General features: G+C 42.1%; 3 protein-coding genes across 7 annotated transcripts; 2 read left to right on the top strand and 1 right to left on the bottom strand.

The window, feature by feature from the left end:
• Positions 1-5,537: 5,537 nt before the first annotated feature.
• On the top strand, positions 5,538-9,286 carry LOC133510853 (ADP-ribosylation factor 1-like 2). Of its 4 annotated transcripts, XM_061839287.1 has the most exons (6): positions 5,614-5,659; positions 5,750-5,845; positions 6,240-6,419; positions 6,497-6,607; positions 7,611-7,735; positions 8,439-9,286. In XM_061839287.1, the coding sequence occupies exons 3-6, from the start codon at positions 6,275-6,277 to the stop codon at positions 8,595-8,597; spliced, it is 540 nt and encodes a 179-aa protein (XP_061695271.1). In that variant the 5' UTR covers positions 5,614-5,659; positions 5,750-5,845; positions 6,240-6,274; the 3' UTR covers positions 8,598-9,286. The 4 variants fall into 4 exon arrangements, with proteins under 4 accessions (XP_061695270.1, XP_061695271.1, XP_061695272.1 ...); XM_061839286.1 differs by lacking the exon at positions 5,750-5,845 and having other exon boundaries at positions 5,538-5,659; XM_061839288.1 differs by lacking the exon at positions 5,614-5,659 and having other exon boundaries at positions 5,666-5,815.
• Positions 9,287-12,631: 3,345 nt separating this feature from the next.
• c13h1orf35 (chromosome 13 C1orf35 homolog) lies at positions 12,632-17,619 on the bottom strand. Of its 2 annotated transcripts, none has more exons than XM_061839282.1 (8): positions 17,486-17,619; positions 16,177-16,324; positions 16,060-16,105; positions 15,891-15,973; positions 15,506-15,578; positions 14,729-14,808; positions 14,309-14,428; positions 12,632-13,043 (listed from the first exon to the last, which is right to left on the bottom strand). In XM_061839282.1, the coding sequence occupies exons 1-8, from the start codon at positions 17,580-17,582 to the stop codon at positions 12,788-12,790; spliced, it is 903 nt and encodes a 300-aa protein (XP_061695266.1). In that variant the 5' UTR covers positions 17,583-17,619; the 3' UTR covers positions 12,632-12,787. The 2 variants fall into 2 exon arrangements, with proteins under 2 accessions (XP_061695266.1, XP_061695267.1); XM_061839283.1 differs by lacking the exon at positions 17,486-17,619 and adding an exon at positions 16,532-17,339.
• Positions 17,620-18,028: 409 nt separating this feature from the next.
• Positions 18,029-24,836, top strand: guk1a (guanylate kinase 1a). Its single transcript, XM_061839284.1, has 7 exons — positions 18,029-18,170; positions 19,536-19,649; positions 20,370-20,411; positions 20,486-20,721; positions 21,277-21,361; positions 23,444-23,529; positions 23,976-24,836. Exons 1-7 carry the CDS (start codon positions 18,137-18,139, stop codon positions 24,012-24,014), a joined length of 636 nt encoding a protein of 211 aa, XP_061695268.1. The 5' UTR covers positions 18,029-18,136; the 3' UTR covers positions 24,015-24,836.
• The last annotated feature ends 1,048 nt before the right edge of the window (positions 24,837-25,884 follow it).

Genomic DNA, 25,884 nt, shown 5'->3' with positions numbered 1-25,884 from the left:
GCAACTAAAAGAGCACTTTTGGCAATAATTAAAAAAAACGATAAATTCTAATTTTAAAAAACTGTATTTACACAGAATAAACTAAAATGTTAGTCTAATATTTTTAATAAATCAATTAACCAAAGATTTAATAATAAATATATTCTAGTAGAGCCATTTTAGGGAAACGAGCAAAATGAATAAAGCACATATTACAGGACGGTTGAAATGGTGAATGCTTGCGGCGCTACATTAAAGAACCCCACGTGGCCCGTGGGCCATACTTTGCTCACCCCTGTAGTCCACCGAGGGATTTTAAGAACTTTTGTCTTCAGGAGTGGAAAACTTTGCATGTTAAGATCGTACCGCTCCAAATGCAAAATGAAACTTTTATTTTCATAACGGATCTATTCTCCGGCAAAGGTTGTCAAACTATGGTTCCCGGACTTCAGCTTAAGGGCGGGGGGTCCACAACATAATTTTCACGACATTATAGTACTGTACCATTTAGAAAAAAGGGTACCCGTGGTGTGCTAAAGATAATAAACAATTTGCTCCTCCCTTCTTTCACTTTTTGGCAGTATGTTGACGTATGAAAGCATAAATTTGACATCACAATTTATAACATTATCTCGGGGGAGAAAAATTCCATTGAAGTATTCTTGTAAGAATATCGTGGCAAAATACATCTTTGTTCTTGTAATCATCACGAGTTTTCATTTCTTCAAAAATACAGCTTTTATTTTAATAGCATTGCAACTTTTTAGAAGAAAATATATACTTATGATATATTGATATTGTAACTTGTGTGACTTTTTCTCTGAAATAGAAACGGTAGCACTAATCGGCGGCACGGTGGAGCAGCTCGTAAAGCATTGGACTCACAGTTCTGAGGTGCAGGGTTTGATCCCGGACCCGCCTGTGTTGAGTTTGCATGTCCTCCCCGTGCCTGCGTGGGTTTTCTGCGGGCACTCCGGTTTCCTCCCACATCCCGAAAGCATGCAAAATCAATCGGACACTCTAAATTGCCCCTAGGTGTGATTGTGAGTGCAGCTGTTTGTCTCGATGTGCCCTGCGATTGGCTGGCAACCAGTTTAGGGTGTACCTCGCCTCCTGCCCGTTGACAGCTGGGATAGCCTCCAGCCCTTCCCGCAACACTCGTGAGAATAAGCGGCAAAAAAAATGAATGGATGGATGGATGGGAGCACTAATCACCTTGAACATTTTGTTGGTCAATTGTTTCATCCCAACGTTTATATTTTCTCATACGCAGCTACTCCATATTTTTTCATCTGTGCAACTCTAATCTGGCATAGTTTGATCATATTTTTAGTACAGCATATAACGCATGCTATTAATATAATGGTCAATGCCATAGTTTATCATGTATTGTACACGCTATCTACCCCATATGCGATGGTCTGCGCACCTTTAATGATATCCATATTTACCCCACATTTAATGCTCTGTGTACATATAATGTACAAAATTTACAGTAACTCTGATTTAATAAAATTATGCACCTATAATGTATCATATTGACCCCATTTTTAATGGTCTCTGCACCTCAACGGTTTATTTCTGATATGCCATCTCTGCCAACGCATTGTAAAATTGAGCACAGCACAGAAACATGTGAGTGTGTGTCCCGATATGTGCGTGTCCATCCACCCACCCATCCATCCATCCATCCGTGTTCTTAGCCGCTTATCCTCACTAGGGTCACGAGGAGTGCTGGACCCTATCCCAGCTGTCAAGGAGGCGGGGTACACCCTGAACTGGGTGCCAGCCAATCGCAGGGTAGATGGAGACAAAGACTTGCGATTGAATTAATGTTGCATGTTTTTGGGATGTGGGAGGAAACCCACGCAGGCAGGGAGAAAACGTGCAAACGGGTCTGGGATTGAACCTGGGACCTCAGAACTGTGAGGCCAACGCTTTACCAGGTGATCCACCATGCCACCGGTACATGTGTGTGTGTGTGTGTTTTAAGTCAGTAGTGCAAGCAAACTTTCTAAACTGGTCAAAAGAGCACAAAGTTAGGGGAAAGCTTCCAATTCAACGCCTCCTCTTTCTTTTAAAAGACAACAACAAGCACACCCCTCAGGATGCTGCGGTTGTTTTGACATAAAAAAGGCAAAATATTTTTGAAAAAAAAAAGTTTTATTAGATTTCTTTTTTGGTCATTGGTCATTTACAAGAATAGATTTGACTTGATAGCTCTTATTGGCTCGCCACCACCTGAACCAAAAGGAAGCGTTACTTGACTTGTTTTTTTTCTTTTTTTTTTTTTTTTTTGGGTGGAAAACTCTTTCGCTGGGTCTCTTGAGTATGAAATTAAAGGATGAGGCCAAGACCATTAAAAAGTCAAGAGTGGTTTTGGAAACCACCGCGTGTGCGCGCGTGTTTTACCGAAGCCAATTTGAAGTTGTTTTCCAGCGAGGTCAGCGGGATGACTGTTTACAAAAGAGCAACGGCGCAGCTAACGTCACCGCGAGGATCGCTCGCTAGCTTCTTTTCAGTTTTCGTTGACGGCAATTAGCAAAAGGTCATTAGCATCACGGGCTCCTATGCGAGCCGTGACCACTCGAGCGCTCGAGCAATTGTTTCTAGTGTAATCTTAAAAACTAATTGGTACTTGCTAAATTCAAATGTAAATTGGTACACAAATCATGCTAATAAGCGGGATAAGTTTAAGCATTTTCAATCAAAGTAAGCAAAGGCCTGATTGTCAGATGTCTTGAAATGATTACCTCGAGTGATTATCCCGTTACGAGGGCTATATTTAGAATTTTTTCTTTTCTTTTTTGCCTCCCCAATTTGGATTTGTTAAACATTTTAAATATTTGTGATACATGCAAATCCCTTTTGTTTGTGGTCAACAACGGGTCGCGCCGAGCCACAGACGCTCCAATTGCGACTTGAAAGTGAAGCGACCATTCCGTACGAGTCAGTCACATGACAGAGGAGACCTTGGACGTCATTTCCACAAAAGATGAACGACACTGACTAAACTAACCTACTCGAGCAGATCACCACTTGGATGATGTGGCCAATCGAGTTCACTTTGGATTTTGAATATCGCTGAGCATGATGAATCATTGCAAAAAATGAGGTGGCATATGAATTTTGCTCCGGTGAAGTATTGCAGTCATGACTTTGAGGGGATGGCAAGTTTATTCCTTTTCATCCATCCATTTACTTAGTCGCTTATCCTCACAAGGGTCATGGATCACTGGAGCCAATCCCAGCTGTCAACAGGCAGGAAGCGGGGTACACCCTGAACCGGTCGCCAAGCCAATCGCAGGGCACATCGAGACAAACAGCCGCACTCACAATCACACCTCGGGGCAATTTAGTTTCCAATTAAATGTTGCATGTTTTTGGGATGTGGGAGAAAAGCCACACAGGCACAGACGGGGCCTGGATCGAACCCGGAACCTCTGAACTGTGAAGCCAATGCTTTCCAGCTGATCCACCATGCCGCCTGTTGCTTTTCATTAGCTCAAAAAGTCTTCTTTGGATCAAATAATTTTCAAGCCCACACGACCAGAATTATTAGCTACACCTGTGTGTAGAAAGATCATATGTTTGATTGACAGTAATACTTGCTTTTGTTGTAGTTTGTAAAACTACAACTACTACTTCATTTAATCAGTTAACCATTTATTAGTCTGTTCCGAAAATGAGGCATAATTGCGTTAGAAACAATTGATAATCTAATACTGTACATTAGTGTCGGCAAAAAATGTATTTTGGAAATGACCAATTAAGATTTTCATTCTTCGCCTGCTTGTCAAATACAGTCCAGCGTTTAAGGTGTTCGTGGGCAATATGAGCGAGTTTAATTTTCAGAGAACGTGCGCCGTTCGGTCTTCCTTTGAATTCGGGTGGAAGATGGTATTAAAAGCTCATTTTCTTGAATATTCATCTCAGAAAGACCAAATTAGATCCGCTGTGGTTGCTTAACGTTAACGTTAGCTCGTGTTTCTCCTTGTCACGTTGCGAAGGTCCCAGTTAAGATGACAAAATCGTCATGCGACTTCACCACTTTTGTAAGTTCGTGTCCACTTTTTTATGTAATAAATGAGAGGAATGAAAATAAGCTACATTTAGTCCAAACTTTGCCTAATTGAATAGTAACTCTTCTCGAGGATTCTCCACTATAAATCTTTTTTTTTTTTTTTTTTTATCTCTGGGTAAACAACACCCATATGAATGACAACAATGCGTGCAAATATGCTGAGAGAGCTCTCTTGGCGGCACAAAACGCAAATTATGGTTTTTAGCGGGGAAGTGAGGCAGTGTTATGACCCTTGTCTGTGTGGTCCATCAGCAAGCGGCTATAAACGCCACTGGCCTCCCGCTGACCCCCCCTGCTGGGGGTAGCCGGCATAGTTGACCCGAGTTAAAATTCAACTGGCTTCACAATGATTTTTTTTTTTTTTTAATGACCTTCTAGGTTTAAAAAGGAAAGGGAAGTGGTTTTATTGCGGTTTCGAACCACAGCTACTAATACTTTTGTCAATTTAAATGTAATATAAGTGATCGGTTTTACTTTGAGGAGTAAGACATTGTTTATGCATTTGTTTTTGTTGTACTTATATTATATTGCATACTTTAGACTTTTGTTAGCAAAAAATAAAAAAAATAAAAAAAAATCAATTTAACAAATAGACACTTTTGTGTATGTTGATGTTTTTCCATCTGAAAAATTGTAACTTTTACGTTAAAATGTGGCGGCATTGGTTAGAGCGTTGGCCTCGCAGTTCTGAGGTCCCGGGTTCAATCCCGGACCCGCCTGTGTGGAATTTGAATGTTCTCCTCGTGCCTGCGTGGCTTTTCTCCGGGCGGGCACTCCGGTTTCCTCCCACATCCCAAAAACGTGCAACATTAATTGGACACTCTAAATTGCCCGTAGGTGTGATTGTGAATGTGGTTGCTTGTCTCGCTGTGCCCTGCAATTGGCTGGCAACCAGTTTAGGGTGTACCCCGCCTCCTGCCCGATGACAGCTGGGATAGGCTCCAACACTCCCCGTGACTCCTGTGAGGATGAGTGGCTCAGAAAATCGATGGATGGAGTTAAAACGTATGAATTTAGTCTAAAAAATACATATTTAGTTTCTAAAAAAAAATTTCAAATGTCTACATCCTGGCGGCACGGTGGATCAGCTGGTAAAGTGTTGGCCTTTACAGTTCTGAGGTCCCGGGTTCAATTCCGGACCCGCCTGTGTGGGGTTTGCATGTTCTCCCCGTGCCTGCGTGGTATTTCTCCGGGCGCTCCGGTTTCTTCCCACATCCCAAAAACATGCGACATGAATTGAACACTCTAAATTGCCCCTAGGTGGGATTGTGAGTGTGACTGTTTGTCTCCATGTGCCCTGCGATTGGCTGGCGACCAGTTCAGGTATCCGCCTCCTTGACAGCTGAGATAGCACTCCCCGCGACCCTCGTGAGGATAAGCGGCAAAAGAAAATGGATGGATGGATGGATGGATGAAGTGTCCCGCGAGGTCATTCCCAAAGACGACTCGACAGTGCGTGCAAATCTCCTTTTTGGCCACAGGAGGCGATCTCCCGCGGAAATGAAGGAACGCGGAAGGGGAGGCGCGGCGGAAGTTGTGACGTGTCAAATGGTCGCCATTTCCCGGAGGAAGGAAACGCCTTGAAGACGCTGCAAGGTAAGTTCTGTGTGAAGTCAAGTCAAGAAACGAATTCAAGCATCGCACTTCTTCTGTTTCGTGGTTTCAAGAGCCTTGTTTTGTTATCAGTAAAGGGGAGCAGTTTTGATGTCAAGCGGAAGGGGCCGAGCGCCGAGGAGCTAAAGACTAATCAAAGCAAGCTGCACACGATCGCTAACCCAACCGGTTGAGTAACTTACACGGAACATCGTCTCGTTTTCGGGCAGTCGTTTAAACAACCCCATTACGTGGGCCGCCTAAATACGTTCATTTATTACATTAATTTATCTTATGTGACAACTTTATCACCATGCATTCCAATTGTTTGTGTAATTTGACATTAAACTCATTGACATTACAACACAAGCCAGTGGTTAATTAATTTTTACACCGAATTGTTTTTTTCTTATTTTAATCAGTGCATTCGAAAGTATTTTAAGTAGTTGGTGTAACTTTTATTTTTTTCATAGCGCTTCCTGTTTTGTGACATCATTGTACCACGTGCCCCAGCCTGTGCATGTTATTGGCTAGGAGCGTCATCCAAGCTGTTGACAATGGGGGTGTTTTGTCTCTCTTATAGCTGTTTAACGTGCAATCCCGTCAGCAGTAGCAGCCATGGGGAACATATTTGGGGGCCTGTTCAAATTCTTCGGCAAGAAGGAAATGAGGATCCTGATGGTGGGCCTTGACGCCGCTGGTAAAACCACCATCTTGTACAAGCTCAAACTCGGGGAGGTTGTCACCACCATTCCAACAATAGGTAAAAGCGCTATTGACGTGTTTGTGAGTGCTTGGCGTGAAAAAACATTTAACTGACTTGCGCTCTCTGCCCGGCAGGTTTTAATGTGGAGACGGTGGAGTACAAGAACATCAGCTTCACGGTGTGGGACGTCGGCGGTCAGGACAAGATTCGACCGCTGTGGCGTCATTACTTCCAGAATACACAAGGCATGTTCGGTTGTCACGCATAATCACATTGACGTGGCATGGATGTTGTACACACTACTGTTAATTTTCTTGATTTAAACCAAGAAGTTGACGAGAGAGCCAATCAGAACAATTTGATAAATAACGGAAGAGCAGGTTCGAGATTTAAGTATGTATCAAGGCCAGATCCACGGTGGCGACCAACTGCGAGTGACGGGTCACCCTGAAATCTCTCCGCAGTTATGAGTGTTACGTAAATAAGTCCGGTGACTCTCTTGCAATTTCGGTAACCCTCATCGTCGTTTTGCAAACTTATGTTTTCGAACAACCTCAACTACACTCTGAACTGGTTGCCAGCCAATCGCAGGGCACATGGAGACAAACAGCGGCACTCAAACTATCACACCTCCGGTCAATTTAGAGTTCCAAATTAATGTTGCATGTGTTTGGAATGTGGGAGGAAACCGGAATGCCCGGAGGAAACTCACGCGACATGGGGAGAACATGCAAACTCCACGCAGGCGGGTCCGGGATTGAACCAGCTGTACCACCGTGCCGCCTCACATCCAATTTTGTGTATAAATATATTTGGTCCAAATAAGTTGGATCCATGCCGGTGTAACGGATTCTTAGACATTTTAACTTAAAAATGTATCCTGGGTACCGCCACTATGATCAATTAAATACAGAAGTGTATATAAGTGCACATTAAAAATTGTTGTATTCCTGCAAGCTGTATTTGTTTTAAACTACTGCAGCAAGCAAGCAAGTATACTATTCTTGTATTGTTTAACACTGTGGGAAAAATGTGCTGCAATGTGCTTCTTTGGTTCAGTTAAAAAAAAAAAAAAAGATTCCACACAAGTTAAAGTGATACCTAAATCTTAAAATATTGTAAATATATCGAAGTTAAAGCCAGCTACATTGAAATCTTTCTTCACATGAGCTTATCCGAAGCGATGATGCTGTGGTGTGACCGTTGGTGTGCACCCAGCTTGACGTGTGTTTTGTGTCCGTGGCGCAGGTCTCATCTTCGTGGTGGACAGCAACGACCGAGAGCGATGCACCGAGGCCCGCGAGGAGCTCATGAGGATGTTGGCGGAGGACGAACTGCGTGGCGCTCTGTTGTTAGTCTTGGCTAATAAGCAGGTGAGCCGTTCGCGTGCATAGTTTTGATGGCGCTGTTGAATTTCCACCTCATTCACGCAATAAAATCATGACAGACTTATTAGTTATTAGATTTATGCATGCAAATGCTCTAAATTAGCCTCCATTCTATGGTGTCAGTTTTAGAATGTTGTACACAAGTACGTTTCAGTTGGTCACGTCAATAAAGTCACTTACATTCATTTCACATTATTACTAAATCATTTTATCCAGTTTCATTGTCGCTTATCCTCACGAGGGTAGTGGGGAGTGGTGGAACCTATCCAAGCTGTCACCGGGCAAGAGGCAGGGTACACCCTGAACTGGTTTCCAGCCAATCGCAGGGCATAAATCATCTCGTAATCTCATAAATCTGAGTCACTTTTTTTTTTTTTTCCTTTTTAAGTGGAGCTACTGAAATTGGTTTTTCATAATTCAGAGTTCCTGATATGAATCTGTAGATGTCAACAACTGCAGTGAAAGTAATTACCACATGGTGAATGCGATTTATTTTGAAAGTTCTTAAATTGACCAGGAAGTCTAAATGAAAGGAAATAAATTGTCCAGATATTTCTGAACCCAACTAGACCAGCCCCTAAAATCTGTTACACAAAATGTCAATGTTGCCCACCCCCACGCCCCCCAAATTCATGGCAACCACTTTCCCGAGCGTCTTTTTAACCCAAATGCACGGTTTTGTTGCCAGGACCTTCCTAACGCCATGACGGCAGCTGAGATCACAGACAAGCTGGGTCTTCACTCCCTACGCGACAGACAATGGTACATCCAGGCCACGTGCGCCACCCACGGGGAAGGCCTCTACGAGGGACTGGAGTGGCTGTCCAACAGGCTGAAGAACCTCTAAAGGGCACCTGACATCTTTTTTTTTTTTGTTTTTTTTTTTACATTCTGCCTTTACTGAGCTGTTGTTACCACAGACGTACCGGACGATTGGTCCGTTCGGCTAAAGCTGACACGTTTGTATTTTATGTAAGTGTAATAGATTGTGGTAACGGGGCAGCTTTAACTTGACTTATTTTTTCTAGCGTGATTGTTTTTGTGTCACTGGTTGGGTGATATGAGGGAAGCGCGGGAATGACTTTTTCCCAGCAAATGTAGGATCAATTGGCAAAAAAAAAAAAAAAAAGATGCACTCGCGGGAGTTTCAGTTTTTGCCAGATTCTCAAAGCTCCAAAGCCGCTTCTCGTTTGGTGAACACTGGAATATGTTTTAACGCAGCATATCCCCTAAGATCTACCTGCTTTGTTTGTTGAAAAAGCATTTTCTTTTTCTATTCAGTCAGTCTCAGGGCCACATTTGCCTTAAAGTGCGTACACTAATTAAAAAAAAAAAAAATGCACACATACCTTGTATACATTGTGTGAGGTTACATGTCGTGGCAGTCCAGGATGCCTTTTGCAAAGTGAAGCAAGGATTAAAATCCTCATTGCAATAAAGTCTTCTACATTTCCTGCTTTGCACATTGTCAGGTTTAGTGGAAAGAGGATGTTAATCGTATGCTTTCATATACAAAGTCGTGTCGCCATTTTTTTTCCCCTTAGTGTTGCTGCACTGCTCTGAGTACATCTGGCGGTGGGGGGTGTTTTTGTGATTTGTAGCTATAGAAGAAATGTTTAAATTAATCTATGGGTATTATGAGCAAATGAGCACTGTAATTAAAGTAAATAGATTCAAGTATATCAAATTGATTTTTTTTCTTTATACTGTACTTGTCTATGCAATAAAAGTGTTTCCATGTTAAAAAAAAAAAAGTTAACCATGAATGCAATTCATCCCCGAGTTACCTTTTAGGCAAAACTTTGTTACAGCCTCGAGTTTTTGGATGTGATGCCACAAGCTCCCCGATAGACTGTTTTAAACTGACGTCACACCCCTTCCTGGTAAAGTGTCTTTCTTTCGACCGCCAGCTGTGATCAAGAACCAGTGCGAGAAAACGGCGACAACTGTGGCTGTCTCGTATTAGTAGGGCCGATCCAGCAGCCGAGTCATTCCCTTCCGTGCGAGTTTGCTCGGGGCATTTTGTTCTTGGTAAGTATTGGATACCTTTTTAGAATTTCACACCTACGTAGCAATAACTACCTTCTGTGAAGGGGAACGATATTTCAGGGCCAAGGTCCTACATAATATTCGTGTGTGGATGCAATGCATGTCTCCAAAATCTGTATTTTCTGTTTTATTATAAGTTTGCAAAAACGAGTTACCATACCGCTAGCTGGTTTGTGAATAGAGTTAAAAATGTAGCCGTGGAAGTGGAGAAAAAGGTGCGAGCTACACTTGGGACTCATCCTGGTCGAATCTCTCTCCCTCTCGGTAACAAAAACGAAAATAATAATCTACACCGCTTTTGGTGGTATGATAAACATAATTTAACAACGCTGACTGTAATCACGCGGTACACTAACCTTAGTAGTGGAGGCCCCGTAGCTCAGTGGTTAGAGCACTGGTTTGGTAAACCAGGGGTTGTGGGTTCGTATCCCACTGGGGCCTCCACTCCCCGAGAAGGGTTGCGTCAGGAAGGGCATCCAGAGTAAAAATTGTGCCAGACATACATATGCGTTCATCTGAGTTGACACGCTGTGGCAACCCCGAAAGGGACAAGCTGAAGGAAACACACACACTAACCTTAGTAGTGCGAGGACAGGTTGCTTACAATGGATACCACTGCATCACAAACCCAGCGATGATGAATTGGTTGTAGGCCTCCAGGCCCTTGTAATTCTTTAGTTGTGGTCCATGGTAGAAGCGCTCGTCGAGAAGAGGAGATAGTTGACGTTGTCTGTGGATAGGTTACCACATCTGTGTTTCTTCAAGGCATATGGGTCGATATTGTAGATCAAAGCTCACTTCTTGTCGCAACGGTTTCTTGAAACAACATCTAATGAGCCCCGATTACTTTCCACAGTCTTTTTTTTTTTTTTTTGCGTCGCTTTTAACAGTCGTACGAATATTTGTGTAACTCGGCTCTGTATGCAAAAGCCGTAGTGTGAACGGCGCGTCAGTAGGGTGAACCCATCCAACATGGCCGGGTGCCCCGGATGTAGTCACGTGGTCGAAAACTGTCTATTCAATGCTTGGGCTCTTTTGACCGGTTGCAGATCCTCTCTGAAGTCCACTAGGTCGGATGAAAAAAAAGATGACGCAGAGCCAATTTCAGATCGGTCCCGGCTCATTCAATCACATTCATGCCTGAGCGTGACGCCTTTGATCTCTTGGCCGTGTTCTGAAGAGTCGTCGTCTTGTGAAAAGATGAACAGCCACCCAAGTCGGAGGTCAAGAGCGGTCTGGAGTAGGTTTTCACCCGAAATGCCCCCCGTCATTGACACATTCACATTGTGGGCTGCTGTGTGTTTTCTACAGTAAGTTCAACACCCTCGTGGCAACGTAACAAAATGAGGCACCGTGTATAGTTTGTGGATGAACTGTTATTTGTCTTGTTTGGATTGACTAACAGCTAAAGAAAACAAGGGCATGTCACAGCCTCTGATTTTGCGAGAGAGCAATGCGACGCCAGTGGGTGTAGGAGAGCACTTTACTGTTTGGCCCGAAGCGGCAAGTGACACTGTGCACGGGGAGGTAATCTCGGAGGGCATTCTTGCAGATTGATTAGGCTGCTATGGTTCATGCAGCCAAGCCTAGAAAATGGAGGTGGTGGCAAAAGGGGTGGGGAGGACAAGTCCGGGGCTGCTCATAGGGAGGCTTTGTGCGGCCCGCTCTCTCCTGCTGCTCGATCAGCTTTGCTTGTGTGTGGCACGCTAACGCTACTCAGCTGTGTTGAAAAAAAAAAAAAAAAAAAGAGGGCCTATCTGGCTACCCCCCACCCCCATGAATGCCTTGCTCTTTTTTTTAAAGTGCACCCCCCGCCCCCCCACACACACACAGGGGCACCCCCCTCATTCAGGGCACATGCAAACACAACGCTGTATTGGGAGCCGCTATTTTAATGCCGGCGCACCAGTCGGAGGTGTGAACCTTGAAGGGATTATTATACTGGTCTAAAAAAAATAATTTAAAAACAAGTAAAAGTTTCAAGTCATTGTTTCAAAACAGATTTTGCCGTATGAAAATCATGTGATGAAGTGAATACCTACATGTAAAACTGTTATCCCACAAAAATGATTACCAGTACTGGTGACATGAACATAAGGATACTTAAATCACTAAATTAAGAATACTAAACTCATTCACTGCCACTGATGGCTGTTGAACTCAAATATTAATGTTGACATGGAGAACTTTTAGAATTGTGACCATTTCTCGACACCTGTCATAACGGAGTTTCTTTGCTAGTTAGCACCTGCATGGTACGTCATGTTATTATAAAATTCATTGGACTGATCATACTGCACAGATTTTTTTTTTCCCACACAGACACTCTATCCTTGTTGAGATACATATGACAGTATCTAGGTTAAGTTATGGTTGGTAATATTTACAAGCATACCTTAACCACTGTATGACAAAAGTACAATTAAGTAAAAGTACTCACTCTTTGGACAGTGCAAATGCTTGGCAAGCTTTTCTGGTCTTTTTCATCTTTAGCGACACACTGTTTGGGTTAACATCTACTTAGTAAAATTAGTGCAATGAAACTTTGATCACAATACAAAAAAAAAGTAAAATTAAATGAAACTACTCACTCACCCATTGAAGGAGCTTGTTAGCAAGCTACGCTGGTGTTTATCATCCCACTCATTCGCCATTTATCCACTTAGGTTAGCGCCTGCTTGGTGAAAGTACTTTGGGTGTGTGGAATTAAACTGACGCAGCAAGTTACGTTTCCCGTGATATAGTTATTACTTTTCCTACTGTAGCCTTTGAGGTATCAACAAGTGAGATTTAACTTGGAGTTGTGCAAATTTAAAAATAAAAGCCAATATGTTACGTTATTTAGGAGGTTTATTCATTGGGTTTGTGGATTTCAAAAAAAAAAATAAAAGACTAGCAAGACAAAATTCCCCCTCAAAGCCTCCATGAAGTAAATGAGGTCTTTATGAGTGAGCGAGTGGGTGGGGCAGGGCGGGGGCGGGGGGGACATTAGCTGTCCGAGTCGGTGTCGTGGCGTCGCCTGCGGCTTTGTGCGGCAACGCCAGAGGCCGTCTTGTGGCCCGAAGGGTTACGGGGGACAGAGGACCCCCCGTCGGAGGAGTCCGTGTCGTGGCGCTGCTGTCCGTGGTGGGGGCGGGGGGGCTGCCGCTGTGCCTTTGGTCCCCCGCTTGAATGGCTGTCATGGGGTCTGGCTCCGCTCTGACTGTGGGATGATGGATTAGGATGGTGGTGGTCCTTTCGGGGCCTGAAGAGCAACGGACAGCAAATAATCGCACTGCGGCTTCTCTTAATGCGAGGAGGACATTTTTTGGAGACACCTCTGTCACTTCTGCGCTTGCTCCAGTGTTGTGTGCATCCCATTAATTCTTGGATCATTGCATCATGTGTACAATAATAATAATAATAGCGCTTTTTTCCAGCTCTTTCTAAACTTAGACTGTACAGACAGATGCATCTCAAAGAATTAGCAAAAATAAATGAATATAAGAATTTGTAGAAGTTAATTTTTTCATGAATTCAAACCAAAAAGAGGAATTCATTACGTAGCTTTCATTATTTTATTTTTGTTTAAATCCATCCATCCATTTTTGTAGCCGCTTATTCTCACAAGGGAGTGCTGGAGCCTGTCCCAGCTGTCATTTAGCAGGAGGCGGGGTACACCTTGAACTGGTCGCCAGCCGATCGCGGGGCACATAGAAACAAACAACCATTTGCACTCACAATCACACCTCGGGGCAATTTCGAGTGTCCAGTTAATATTGCATATTTTTTGAATGTGGGGGGGGAACCGGAGTTCCTGGAGAAAACCCACGCAGGCACGGGGAGAACATGCAAACTCCACACAGGCGGAGCCAGGATTTCAACCCCGGTCCTCAAAACAGTGAGGCCAACGCTCTACAGCTGCTCCACCGTGCCGCCGGTGTGACGGTCTGAGCGCTCCCCCGTGCTGAAAAGTCTCCTTGTGATTAATACGCATGCGTTACTAACAGGGAAACTCTGAGTAGGTAGCAGACGCTTACTGGGAAATGCCCCGGTCTCATATTTCCACTTCTTCGACATAGAGTTAGCTAACAAACATTATATCCTAACCCTAACCTAACCTCAATCAAAAGTTGATAAAAAGCTATACATATACATATGTACGTTCGCTGCGTTTGTCTTTCTGAGACGTCCATAGCGAACATGAACACTCGGCGACAAGTTGTCGAATGGCATTGATGGGGAAGCTTCAGACTGGCCAAAAGTTTACAAAATATACACGCATGCGCATTAATCACAAGGAGACTTTTCAGCAAGGGGAGCGCATCAAACCGTCACACCAGTTTATGCTTTCACTGAGTGGTTTGAGTTGACTTGAGTGACGACTTGGCGCCATCTAGTGTATCTTTTCCTCTTTCATTCCATATGAATCCAATGGATTGGGGTGACACACAATCATAGATCACCCCGTGAGCATGATTTGATCAACCGTCTTCCAAAAAGGATAATCTGTCATAAAATGTGCCCAACCTCTTTCTATCGTCTTCCGAATCTGAAGAGGATGATTCGCTTCGCTGCCTCTTCTTTTTCTTCTTCTTCTTTTTCTCCTTCTTGCTCTTCTTTTCTTTCTTTTTCTTTTTGCTCTCCTCACTAAAACGGTTCAAAGGAAAAACAAAAGCGGTGAAGACCCTGACAGGGACTACAAAAGCCACTTGTTTGCAGCCAAACACACACTTGGACAAAATTAGGAGAGAAAGAAAACGCTCGACATTGGATACAAATGTTTATTTTGGCAGTTTGCAGTGTTGGGCAGTTCCACAACCCCTGCCAAAAAAAAAAAAAAAACGATGACAGTAATACTGCAAATAAGTTAAAACTGTATTTATAACAAGCAGAGTTTCTTGATTATGCAGATGCATCTAACGTCAATTAGTGAGAATGCTTTCTTACCGTTGCTTTAGCTCCTCTTTTTCTGGAATCTCTGTTGACTTTGCTGTCGAGGTTTCCGGACGATTCGCAGTCTTATGGTGCTGAAATTACCATCAAAGTAAATGTTATGTTTTTATTATTATTTATATTACAAACATTCAACCATTAAACGGAAAAGTATGAAGTGGCACCTTCCAAAAGTTAAACGTAACCTTAAAGCGCCTACAAAATCATCATGTGTGATCTGACGTGAGAAGTCTGTCCATTTTGTGAGACTTGAGCTCAGTGAGCAGATTGATTCAACAAGTGTTAAACTTTTTGGGGACATTTTTTTGTTCCAAGTCGCCACTGAACGGTGCCAGTGATGGCAAAAAGGAAAAACGAGATTGTGACCACAGAACTGAAGAGGACGGACTACTCAATACAATTCATGAAGTAGTAGTTACATACACCAATTATTTTTTACCAAGCAGACGATAACGTTAATACACTTGAAAACTCATAAAATGCACAACACTTGATTTCAAGTCCAAAACCCTCTCTATTATTTGTCTGTCAGGGTCATTTGTTCGTTTTACTCTATTTTATTACAGTGGTTAACTTCCCTTCATGCAGGTATGATTAAAAAGTCATTTTTACCGTTATAGAGGCTTTAAAATGAGTTATTTTAAATTAATTCCAACAGAAACAAATGGGAACAATGTAGAAGTTGACCCATTTGAGGGAACAGATGGGTTCAATTTTGGAGGTTTCACTGTATATATAAAAAAAATTGTCAATGTTTGTGTGCTGATTTACAGTAAAAACTGGCAGGCCCATTTTCACAGCCTCCTTCTCCTTCTGGGAGAGAACTGCTTTTCGTGAGCCGGCGCTGCAAAAAGAAACAGAAACACACTTGTGAGCAATCAGAACTGAGAGAGGAACAACGACAGTGCTCGTCTGCGATAAGCTGCTTGTTGAGGTTGAATATCGAGAGGAACAGTGATCATGGGACGCAAATAGAACTGGAAATTGGCTAAGGACGAGTTGCCATTTTTCAGTGTACTCAACCATGAGCAAACGAGAACGACGTGTTCAGTGAGCAGTGGTTTGATTAGCATTTTGGAAAATACTACACTCCATTTACATAACAGAATATGTTTTCATGTTAAGATGACAAAAAAAAGTGGAAAAAAAAAATCACCTGGAGCTTCCCAATCCCGAGAGCCGATCCACATTCCTTTCTTCACCGTCGTCTTCTTCTCTTCTACAAATATCTGCCAAGTCCTGTGGGAATGTCAGCCATTTTGGTTTATTGGATTTCTACAAATTGGCGTGCCTTAATGGCTTTGGGGCGAAACACAGTTGAGTACCTCTTTGGTCAGTCCAGTGGGTTGTCTCTTTATAACTTTGTGCCCTCTACATTGACAATAGGTACATGTTAAACTTTCAGACATTTTCTTTTGTAATTAGACTGGTTGCATACTTACAAGGCAGCCATCAATGCATCGTGTTCGGCAGCCTTGACAGCGGCGAGCTCCTCCTCTTTGGTGCGGGTGCGGCCACTTTTGTCTTTAGCGTACCATGTCAGGTCTTTGCCTTTTTGCCATCGACCCACTGGCGCCATGAGAGAATTTCCTGCAAGAAAATACACAAACACAAGACAGTGGAAAACTACTTTTTGTCCCATCAGAACTACAGGGTGTTCCCTTCTGACAGCAGGAACGAAACTCAAATTTATCCATAAATTGGAAGGCGGTCGTAGTTCAAGACTCGACTATGCTAACAGAACATTTATTTAAGTAATCCTTACAATAACATCTAATATGTAGAACAGTGATTTACCCAAGTGAGGGATCCACAGGCGTACATGGGAAGTTAGATAACGGTAATTCAGTTGTCTGAAAATCATGATTTATCAGTTACCACAAATATATCTTTGATCATCTATAACCATCAGAAATCTGTAGTGGTAGCCAGAACAATTAAGTACTATGTAATAATAGGGCAAGCAGGTACGGTAAATGAATGGATGGGGGAAGGTAAAATAGCCCAATGTCCTTTAAAGTATATTGCATGGCTTCCAGCACCAATATTAGCTTTGTGTTGAATAAAACACGACAGCTACAAGTTATTTTGTGAATCAATTGAGAAAAGGTCATCAATATTTCGATATTTGTACCTTTTGGGTCCGTAGTGTGCTGTGAGATTTTTTTTTTTTTTTTTTTTTTAGTAAAATGGGTGCCTTCACTTACAAGGTAAGGCACCCTGACATAGGTAAATCCTCTTTCAATATGTATTTTACATGATATATTTCTGAAAGCATGGTGTGATTCAATTTGGTCATGCTTTTGAAAAGCTGATTAAAATGTTGACCGCTCCAAGCCATTTAACTTTATGCCACCTGTGCATATTTAATGCATTTCCGAATACCCTGAAATAGTAGTAAGTCATTCAACTAAAAGGCAAACGCATTCTATTGATTTTTAATATGGTATTTCGCAAATCAGGTGGCCTTCCACGCATGTTGACATAGTTAAAGGGGGGCTCAAATAGCGGGGCGGCTACGTGGCTCTAGTCGGCGTGGGCGATGATTTGGACTTAAGCGGGACACCAGACGAAATATCCAAAATGAAAAGCTAAACCGTCACGTCGACAATCCGAATGATGAAGGACACAGCAGTGGAAGGTAGGGAAGTGCAGCGAGACGTGTGAAGACGTCAAGTTAGCACGTTAACAAACGTATTCGCTAAGGTCTCGAAGGACACCTTTGTAGTTAGCATTGCTTTGCGCACTGACCCAAATAATTCTCTCGGTGTTTGTCCACCTTGACGTCATCCCAGTTGAACTGGTCCTGACCTCCTCGAGATCCTCCAGCCCTCGAAGAACCGAACATTGTCGGGGTTTGTGGCAAACGAGTTGCTTTGCGCTGTGTGTTAAATGTAGCTAGTTAGCTTTAGCCACACGCTAGCGGCCCCCGTCGTTCTCACATCCGGGACTTGCTTGACTACTTCCCGTCTTTACTGCGCGATCTTCTCCAAAAATTTGACTTCAACAGACTGTTAGTACTTGATAATATGTCAATATTAATCTAAATTAACCAGGAATGGCAATGTTACATGTAGGGAAAGGTCTGACGTCACCCCCCGATGTCCAATTTTCTCAATATGTAGCATGGATTTAAATTAGACTAAATTTGAATAGGTTTAAACACATTCCAATTTTGAGATTAAAATGTGATCAGTGCTTTATTATTTAAGTGGCCTGTAAACGCGCATCGTGTCGCACATGCATCGAGCTTGTTTACTCGCTTGGTCGCGTGGTGATGACGTAGGGGCCCAACACCAAATGTCTCTCTGAGCGAAGGAGAGCTCAATCCTCAGCCTCAGCCTGAGCCTGAGCACAATCCCTCGGGGACGTCCTCGGAAGGTGACGTCCAAGTAGCCGCCGATGTATATGAGATTTTTCGCCAGGCTTTACTCAGGTAGGGAGAAACGAGACGTTAATTTGTCACCATGTCTGTGCGGTTACCAACGGCTGCCGTCGAGATGCTGCGGATCAAAATGTGTTTGTTGTGCCCGGAAAGCGACTTCCTATCATCATTTGCAGACCGCTCTGGCTGGCTTTTTTCTTAGACATTTCACGTTTTTTCACTTGTCGGATTATATGTATTGGTTTCTTGCTTCTTTGAGTGCAATTTAGTTATCAATTGATAGATTTCAACGTGTTATTGGTCATAAAAGTGTATTAGTCATAACAACTGAGGAAGAACAGAAACTAGATGAGGTTGTCACTTTTACGTCTGCTGTTATTGAGCTCCATAAAACATAGTCCTAACAAAAGGCTTTCCACACTATGTTTGCGTTGACAAACAATAAAAAAAAAAAGACTACTTAATGTGTACAATGAGACAATGTTTACGTTATGGAGAAGAAATGACTGTTCCTTGCCCAACCACTGCTAATAAAGTTCACATGGTTTGCTAATGAGTGTCAGCCAGGCTTGATCAGGTCAAATATCGAATTTTCTTGTCACGCTGCACAAAGTATTTTGGATTGTGTGTCAGTCAGAAGCTGTGGCATGAAGCCCAGGGCTCTGTAGTATCTAATATGAATAATTGAGTTCTCTCTCACACACACAAAGGTTGATTTGTGTGTGGCTTTGGGAGTATTTAAAAGCCTCTTCGGGTGTATGAAGTTGTGACTAAATATATACAAGGATCTTCACGGTGGAAATTGGTGGGGGGGGGGGGGGGCTGCATCTTGAAGGGAAAAGACAATGGGGAAGGACTCTTGTCATTTGCACCTGGGTCAGGATTGCCTAGAAACAAGAAGCCTTGTAAATACGGCAGGATGTTTTTTCTTTTTTTTTTTGGGTTTAAGTGCCGTGCCTGTCCCAATTTTTTCAGCACGTCAACTGTCATGTGGATGACCCTCTCTTTGCCACTAATCGCAGCCCCATTTGACATTTGATGTGGCATCCCCGGATCCATTTTATGGCATGCGTGGTGGTGGCTTGTAACCTCGGAGATAACTCAAAGCTCACTTCCTTATCGCTCCGGTGTCATAACTGGCACATTATGGTTGCTGGGATATTGCATATGGGCAGGTGCGACCTTTTACTGCTTGCACAAGTGGGGAAAAAAGCCTCCGTGATTAAGGTTTAGTAATTGGTCCTTCAGGGCGCCATGTTGATTGCCTCTCTTCTCTTAAGTGTCATCAGGTCATCCTGGAAAGCTTGCGTGGTGTTTTCAGACAAGATTAAGATTCAGGCCGGAAGTTCCAGTGAGTCAGCTGTCTGTCTCGCTCCTCTGTTTTTGTTTAAATCTATCATTATTATTATTTTTTAGCTATGGCCGGACCCAGGCCTGTGGTACTGAGCGGCCCATCCGGGGCGGGCAAAAGCACTCTTCTCAAGAAGCTCATGAAGGAATACAGTGGCGTCTTTGGCTTCAGCGTCTCTCGTGAGTTTTCTTTTTTAAAATCTATTTTTACTACTTTTTTTTTTTTTTTTTGACACGGTAAACAAGTGGTTAGCACATCTGCCTCACATATCTTGCTGTGCTTGCATTATTTTCACCAAGGTCAGATGGAGGGGTCACCAACCTATTTGAAACCGAGAGCTACTTCATGCGACGGGCTAGCAGTTGGATGCAAAAAACCTTTAATAATGTTATTATTATGTTTTCATTAATTAATAATGTTTATGTGAAGACAGTGATCATGATGATTTCTCCCAATAATTAGAAGAGAGAAACAAAATCAACAAGCAACATTTCTATAAATCTCTGCCAGTGTTTACATTTTCGAACGATCACTTGTACAACATTCCGAGAAAAATAACATTTTCCCATCCCTAGTGAGCTACTTTTAGAACAGGTCCGCAGACTACTCATGGGTAAATTTTTTTCACATCTATAATAAGTTCTGTTATGAATACAAGTTTAATTGTGTTTAAAATATATTTAGTATTTACTTTTTCGCGATAAAGATGTAAAATTTGATGGATAAATACTCCTTTCATCTGTGTGTTCATCTTCTAGATGTGTGTGTGTATATATATATATATATATATATATATATATATATATATATATATATATATATATATATATATATATATATATTATATAAAAAGGGGGTGTCGATCCATAATCACAACCAAATTATGATTCCTCCTTCAGATACAACAAGAAACCCGAGACCTGGAGAAGAGAACGGCAAAGGTAGCGCCCGTTTCCTCCTCTTTGGTGCGCGTGACATCCTCATCTTCATGCGACGTCCCTATCCGATATTTCAGATTACCATTATGTCACACGGGAAGCCATGCAGGCCGCCATCGACAACGGCGAATTCATCGAGAGCGCAGAGTTTTCCGGGAACATGTACGGGACGAGCAGAGCTGCCGTGCAGGCAGTCAAGGCCCGCAACCTCATTTGCATACTGGACATCGACATGCAAGGGGTTAAGAATATCAAGAAGACGGACCTCAATCCCATTTACATCTCCATCCAGCCTCCATCTTTGGAAGTCCTGGTGAGGAAAAGCTTGAGTTCTGGTCCTACGACAGCAATGCATACATTTTAATAAAAAATTAAATATATTTCTTAAATTATTTTATTATGTAAAGTATATAAACTATACATGTATTTCTACTATGGGGTTTATCATCAGGAAAAGCTAAAAATATGCTTTAAAAAGCCACATTTCTTTAGGCTTTGAACGCATTATTTATTTTTCCATTCATTGTAATGGGAAACATCGTTTTGGTTTTCAAACAAATCACTTCTCGAACTGTTTTCTGGAACAGATTGTGGTCGAGAACCGAGGCATCACTGTACATCGGATCGTGCCGTCTTCCATCACTATCCCATGATAATATAGTAGTAAAAGTCAGAATAAAGTAAATATTTGAATGAAAAACACGTCTTGCCAAACATGATAGAATGTGGGCCATACACAGACCGCAAGAGCATTTTATCTGGTCCACAATGCCATTCGAAAACAAAACCACAAAGGAAATGGAAGAAAAAAAAAAAACAGACTCAACCTACAACAACAAACGTCATCTTATTTTTTGTATGCTTTAAGGAAACACGTCTAAGAGACAGAAAAACTGAATCAGAAGAGAGTTTGCAGAGGCGCTTGCACGCCGCTAAAGTGGACATTGAGTTAAGTAAGTCCTTTTTGTTTGTTGATTCGCTTGAGCGGGCTGCATACATACTGATTTTTAACATCTTCACTGGTTGTATTTTCCCCCCACAACACGATTATGTTTTGCTGCTCCTGCAATAAATATTGAACAACCAGTTATATTGTAAGAACATTGTTTTAAGATAAGTCGTGTTGACAAAACCATGTGACTGATGTTCGTTCAGGAGTTCACGGTTAAATATGGTTTTGTATGGCGATGGAACAAGAAAAAAAAAAACCCCTAAAAGTACAAAATGAACAGAAAGAAAGCACTTTGTTGTCATCTGTTGGTTTTTCAGTATCGCCGCAATGCTTAATGACTCGTGTTCTGTGATTAGCTGCTGTTATTCCTTTTCAAGATGCATTCTGGGATACGTGGAGGGAATCCATCCTACATTTGAGCAGCACTACGTTAGACAAACAGCGCCCACGTCGAGTTGCTCGTCTATTTTTACCCGGCAACAGCACAAGATGCAGGCCGCTTCCTAATCGGCTGTCATTCCATTTCACGCCACGATCACCTTGGCGCCGCGTTGACACATTAAGACTAATCCATCCATCCATCCATTATCCAAGTCGCTTATCCTCACAAGGGTCACGTGAGAGCCGGAGCCCATCCCAGTTAGTTTCGGGCGAAAGGAAGGCGGACTACACCCCAGACGTGTGATTTGACTGAATGACAAAAGACGGAAAAATAGCCGGGGGTCTGGGGGCTGCAAGCATGATCAAAGCTTGATCACCAATTTTAACGTGCAAGTTTCATAAATTGTATTACGAATGAAATATATCTAGTACATCTATCAATAAATGCGATTCTGTTTTCAAAATGTACACAATATTCATTATTTAGGTGCATACCTTTACCCCCAAAAATTACAAATTCAAATACAAACACATCCATTTCCTTTGCCGCTTATCCTCACGAGGGTCGCGGGGAGTGTTGGAGCCTATCCCAGCTGTCAACGGGCAGGAGGCGGGGTACACCCTGAACTGGTCGCCAGCCAGTTGCAGGGCACATGGAGACAGACAACAGTCGCACTTACAATAACACCTTGGGGCAATTTAGAGTGTCCAATTAATTACAGATACAACTAACTAAATTGAATTCAAATTTGCATCATGGCATGCAAGCGTGCTTTCATAGCGTGTATATCGTATCCATTCGAAAACCTTTTAATTTCTTGATTTAGTAAACAATTGAAACGCATGAATTTGATAATTATTATCGTCATGTGTCGTTATCAGTAAATAATAGACATTTTTACAAGTAATTGCTTCTGAACTCTCACTCGTTATTGTGGTGGTCGATCCATTTTGCGAATGAAGTCGCTTAACAGAGTGGCAAACTTCCTTCTTTCCAACTGTATTGACGGTTTCTTGTTCCATCCAATCCCATCAGAACTTATTTTTGACATATTTATCAATTTTTTTCACTCGAGAGGCGTCTTTCCTCTTGAGCACCGCCATTGCGTTCACTTGAAAATGGCCCCACGATCTCCCTCGTATACAATGAGCGTTTTCATTGGTCAGGAGGAACACATTCAGCCAATCAACAGACGTGCATCTAATCGTCCACCTCGCTTGCAAAATTCGGACCGGAATGTGGACGAGTGTGGATTCTGGCACTGGTTACGGTCGGAATATTGCAGAAAAATGGATAATATATATATATATATATATATATATATATATATATAATTTTTTTTTTCATCAATGGGATTTAAAAAGGTGGAATTCCGCCTATGAACGGAAAAATCACGTCTGACACCCTGAACTGGTCGCCAGTCAGTCACAGGGCAGATATCGACACCATCACTGAGTAGGAATCGATCCCACCCTTCCCGCACCAAAGTCAGGTGTGTGTAGAATGACACCATCAGTGACTCCAAGCGATAATCAGTCGGGATAACGTTTTTACACACATCTGACAAATCAGAATTTTACGATGTTGGAAGTGGATTAAAAAAAATAATCGAGTTTGTTTTGACTGTATGTGTGCACCCCGCTGCAGATCATATCCACCAAAACCCAAACACGACTTAAGCGTCTTTGTGCTCCCATGCAGGTAAAGAACCCAACATGTTTGACGTCGTCATCGTCAACGACAACTTGGAAGACGCTTACGGGCACCTAAGAGACGCTCTTCTTGAGGTGAGCTGAAATCAGATTTGCGTTGACAGTCATGGCGCTCACGCAACGTTTGTCGCTATACTGAACATTATTAGCACACAAGCTAATCCCTGAACATCTGCTGTTGTCCCGAAAGTGTAAAAATACCTTTTTGTACGGTTCTCATCTCTTGCAAACTACATTATGCTACTGGTTCAGGTTCGCGACTACGTACTGACCGTTCGTAGTTTATCAGTTAATGAGAGTTCATAGTTTGAATTAAGTGTTGATTAAGATAGCCTTATCATGTCATAAAATGCCAAAAGGAATGTTGCACACTATGAAGGATCAAAAAGTGCATCTACAAACTTTACAGCATAAATCTCATGGCGCACAAGTTCGACAGGTGCAATCAAGGAGTGTACTGAACTCGATTTAAGTGACTTGATTATTGTATAAATATGTTTTGGTTTTCTTTCTTCCTTTAGGAAATCAACATGGTCAAGAAAATCAACATGTCTTCATAGAAGATGGGGCGTAACATCGACATCACAGCATTCACTCCTCACTAAACCGTAGACCTCATTGTGAACATTCCACCCCCCCCCCCTCAAAAAAAAAAAAATGGATTAGAAAAGCTCAGTCTTGCCGCAGCATATTTGTCCAAATACAGTATATCGGTTTACATGTGGTGTTTAGAGGTACACTAGTTATTATTACTAAAAGTGCAACATTTTATTTGAGGCCAATGAGCGCTTTCCTTTTTTAATTATGTTTGTTATTTACATTTGTATTGAAGAAACGGCATTTTTTATAAGTTGTCAACTTGCTAGGCGACTGGTACCACATGCAGCTTTCTCAACTCATTCCGTTAACCTTGACCGACTGCTCTGTCAAGCTCAGTTATTTGACAGTTTGTCGTCCTGTCATTTCGCTTTGTACGATTTACTCCGTGTGAAATGTCGAGATTACGGCGATACTGACGGAAGAAAAAAAAAAAAAAAACCAAAACACATCCATTATGTTGTATGTAGTGTGTGCGAGTCAACTGACAGCATATATGTATTCATCTTCATTTTTCTTCTTTTTTTACTTTGTGCTAACTGCTTTGCTTAAAAAAAAAAAAAAAAAAAAAAGAGGATGAGGTCCTGCTTTTTGCCAATGTTTTATGTATAACGAACAACTGAGTAATCATGTTGGGTGGTGTTTTTTTTTTTTTGGCTGGAGGTGGGGGCCATGGTTGTCTTCAACAGAACTACAATTTAACTGACATTTGAATTCATTTTTGAAGTGGACCGTGGAGAATTCTAAGTAAAGAAAAGACGATTAAATGTCACACTTCCTCATTATTGTAAGTCTCTTGGAATCATTCTTGGGTACCTCACGATGCCTGAAAACTCAACACTTTTTGCACGTGCATGTATCCTGCTGAAAATATACATATTTTAGGTACGCGGAACCTGATCCCCACTAGACTTAGTGTCAGTCTCAGTCACTCCTCCTGGAATTTGAGAAACAATCGACCTTTCCGATGGTGACCTTAAGCTCCTTCGAATATGGCGATTGAACAGAACATGTTTGAAGTAGATTCTCCATCGCATATTCCAGATAATATTGGGGTATGTTTTGTGCCAAATACTTCAGACTTGTCTACGAGAATTCAACAGAGAGGTCTTTAACTATTTCATGCAAGGATATGTATACGGAATTAAGATTTTGGAGGGAGCAGGACGCAATGTCAGAGTTACAGCGAAACGTTGACGATTGATACGAAAAAGTTTGACGCCTCAAAAACGTCATACTGAAATCCAACAGGATCAAATAGTGGAATCGTACTGGACAAGTAAAGCAGGGTGAGTACTTTTTACTTGGAAAGATCACAAGTAATATCATTGTATTCTTTAAAAGTGAGTGGGTGTATTCATTTGACTTGGCTCGTAATGGAACCCAGTGCTTAAAAGTCCGATGTGATGCAAATAGACATTTCTCTTGCATTTACGTATCGCTAACCCGACTCTTAGGCATGAAACATGACACACTTCGCTCAGCAGGTCAGTGATACACTAATGAAGTGAAAGTTGTTCTCTTGCATTGATAATAATTCAATCAAACTCAGAGTAGATACTTCTCCCTCACTTACCTTCGAACATACAGCCTTGCGTTTGTTGATGATGTCCACATTTAGTTGTACGTGCGCTCTTCCGCGAGCCTTAATCCATCGTAGGCACGTCGTCAATTGTGTTTTAGGCTTTGGAAAATGAATCAAGCGGGCGCCTTGTAACCTAGCAGGATATCTTTCATCAGAATTGCACGTTCCCCAAGCGCGTCTGAGGACCATTTTCTTTGTAACATTTAACTTTTCCAAGCGCACGCTACTGCCAACCAGCATTGCTTCTG

The sequence above is a fragment of the Syngnathoides biaculeatus genome, chromosome 13 (assembly GCF_019802595.1).
Source record: "Syngnathoides biaculeatus isolate LvHL_M chromosome 13, ASM1980259v1, whole genome shotgun sequence".
In the NCBI taxonomy this organism is placed as follows: Eukaryota; Metazoa; Chordata; class Actinopteri; order Syngnathiformes; family Syngnathidae; genus Syngnathoides; species Syngnathoides biaculeatus.
Note: the sequence above shows the minus strand (reverse complement) of the source record. Positions and strands in the feature narration are given on the sequence as shown.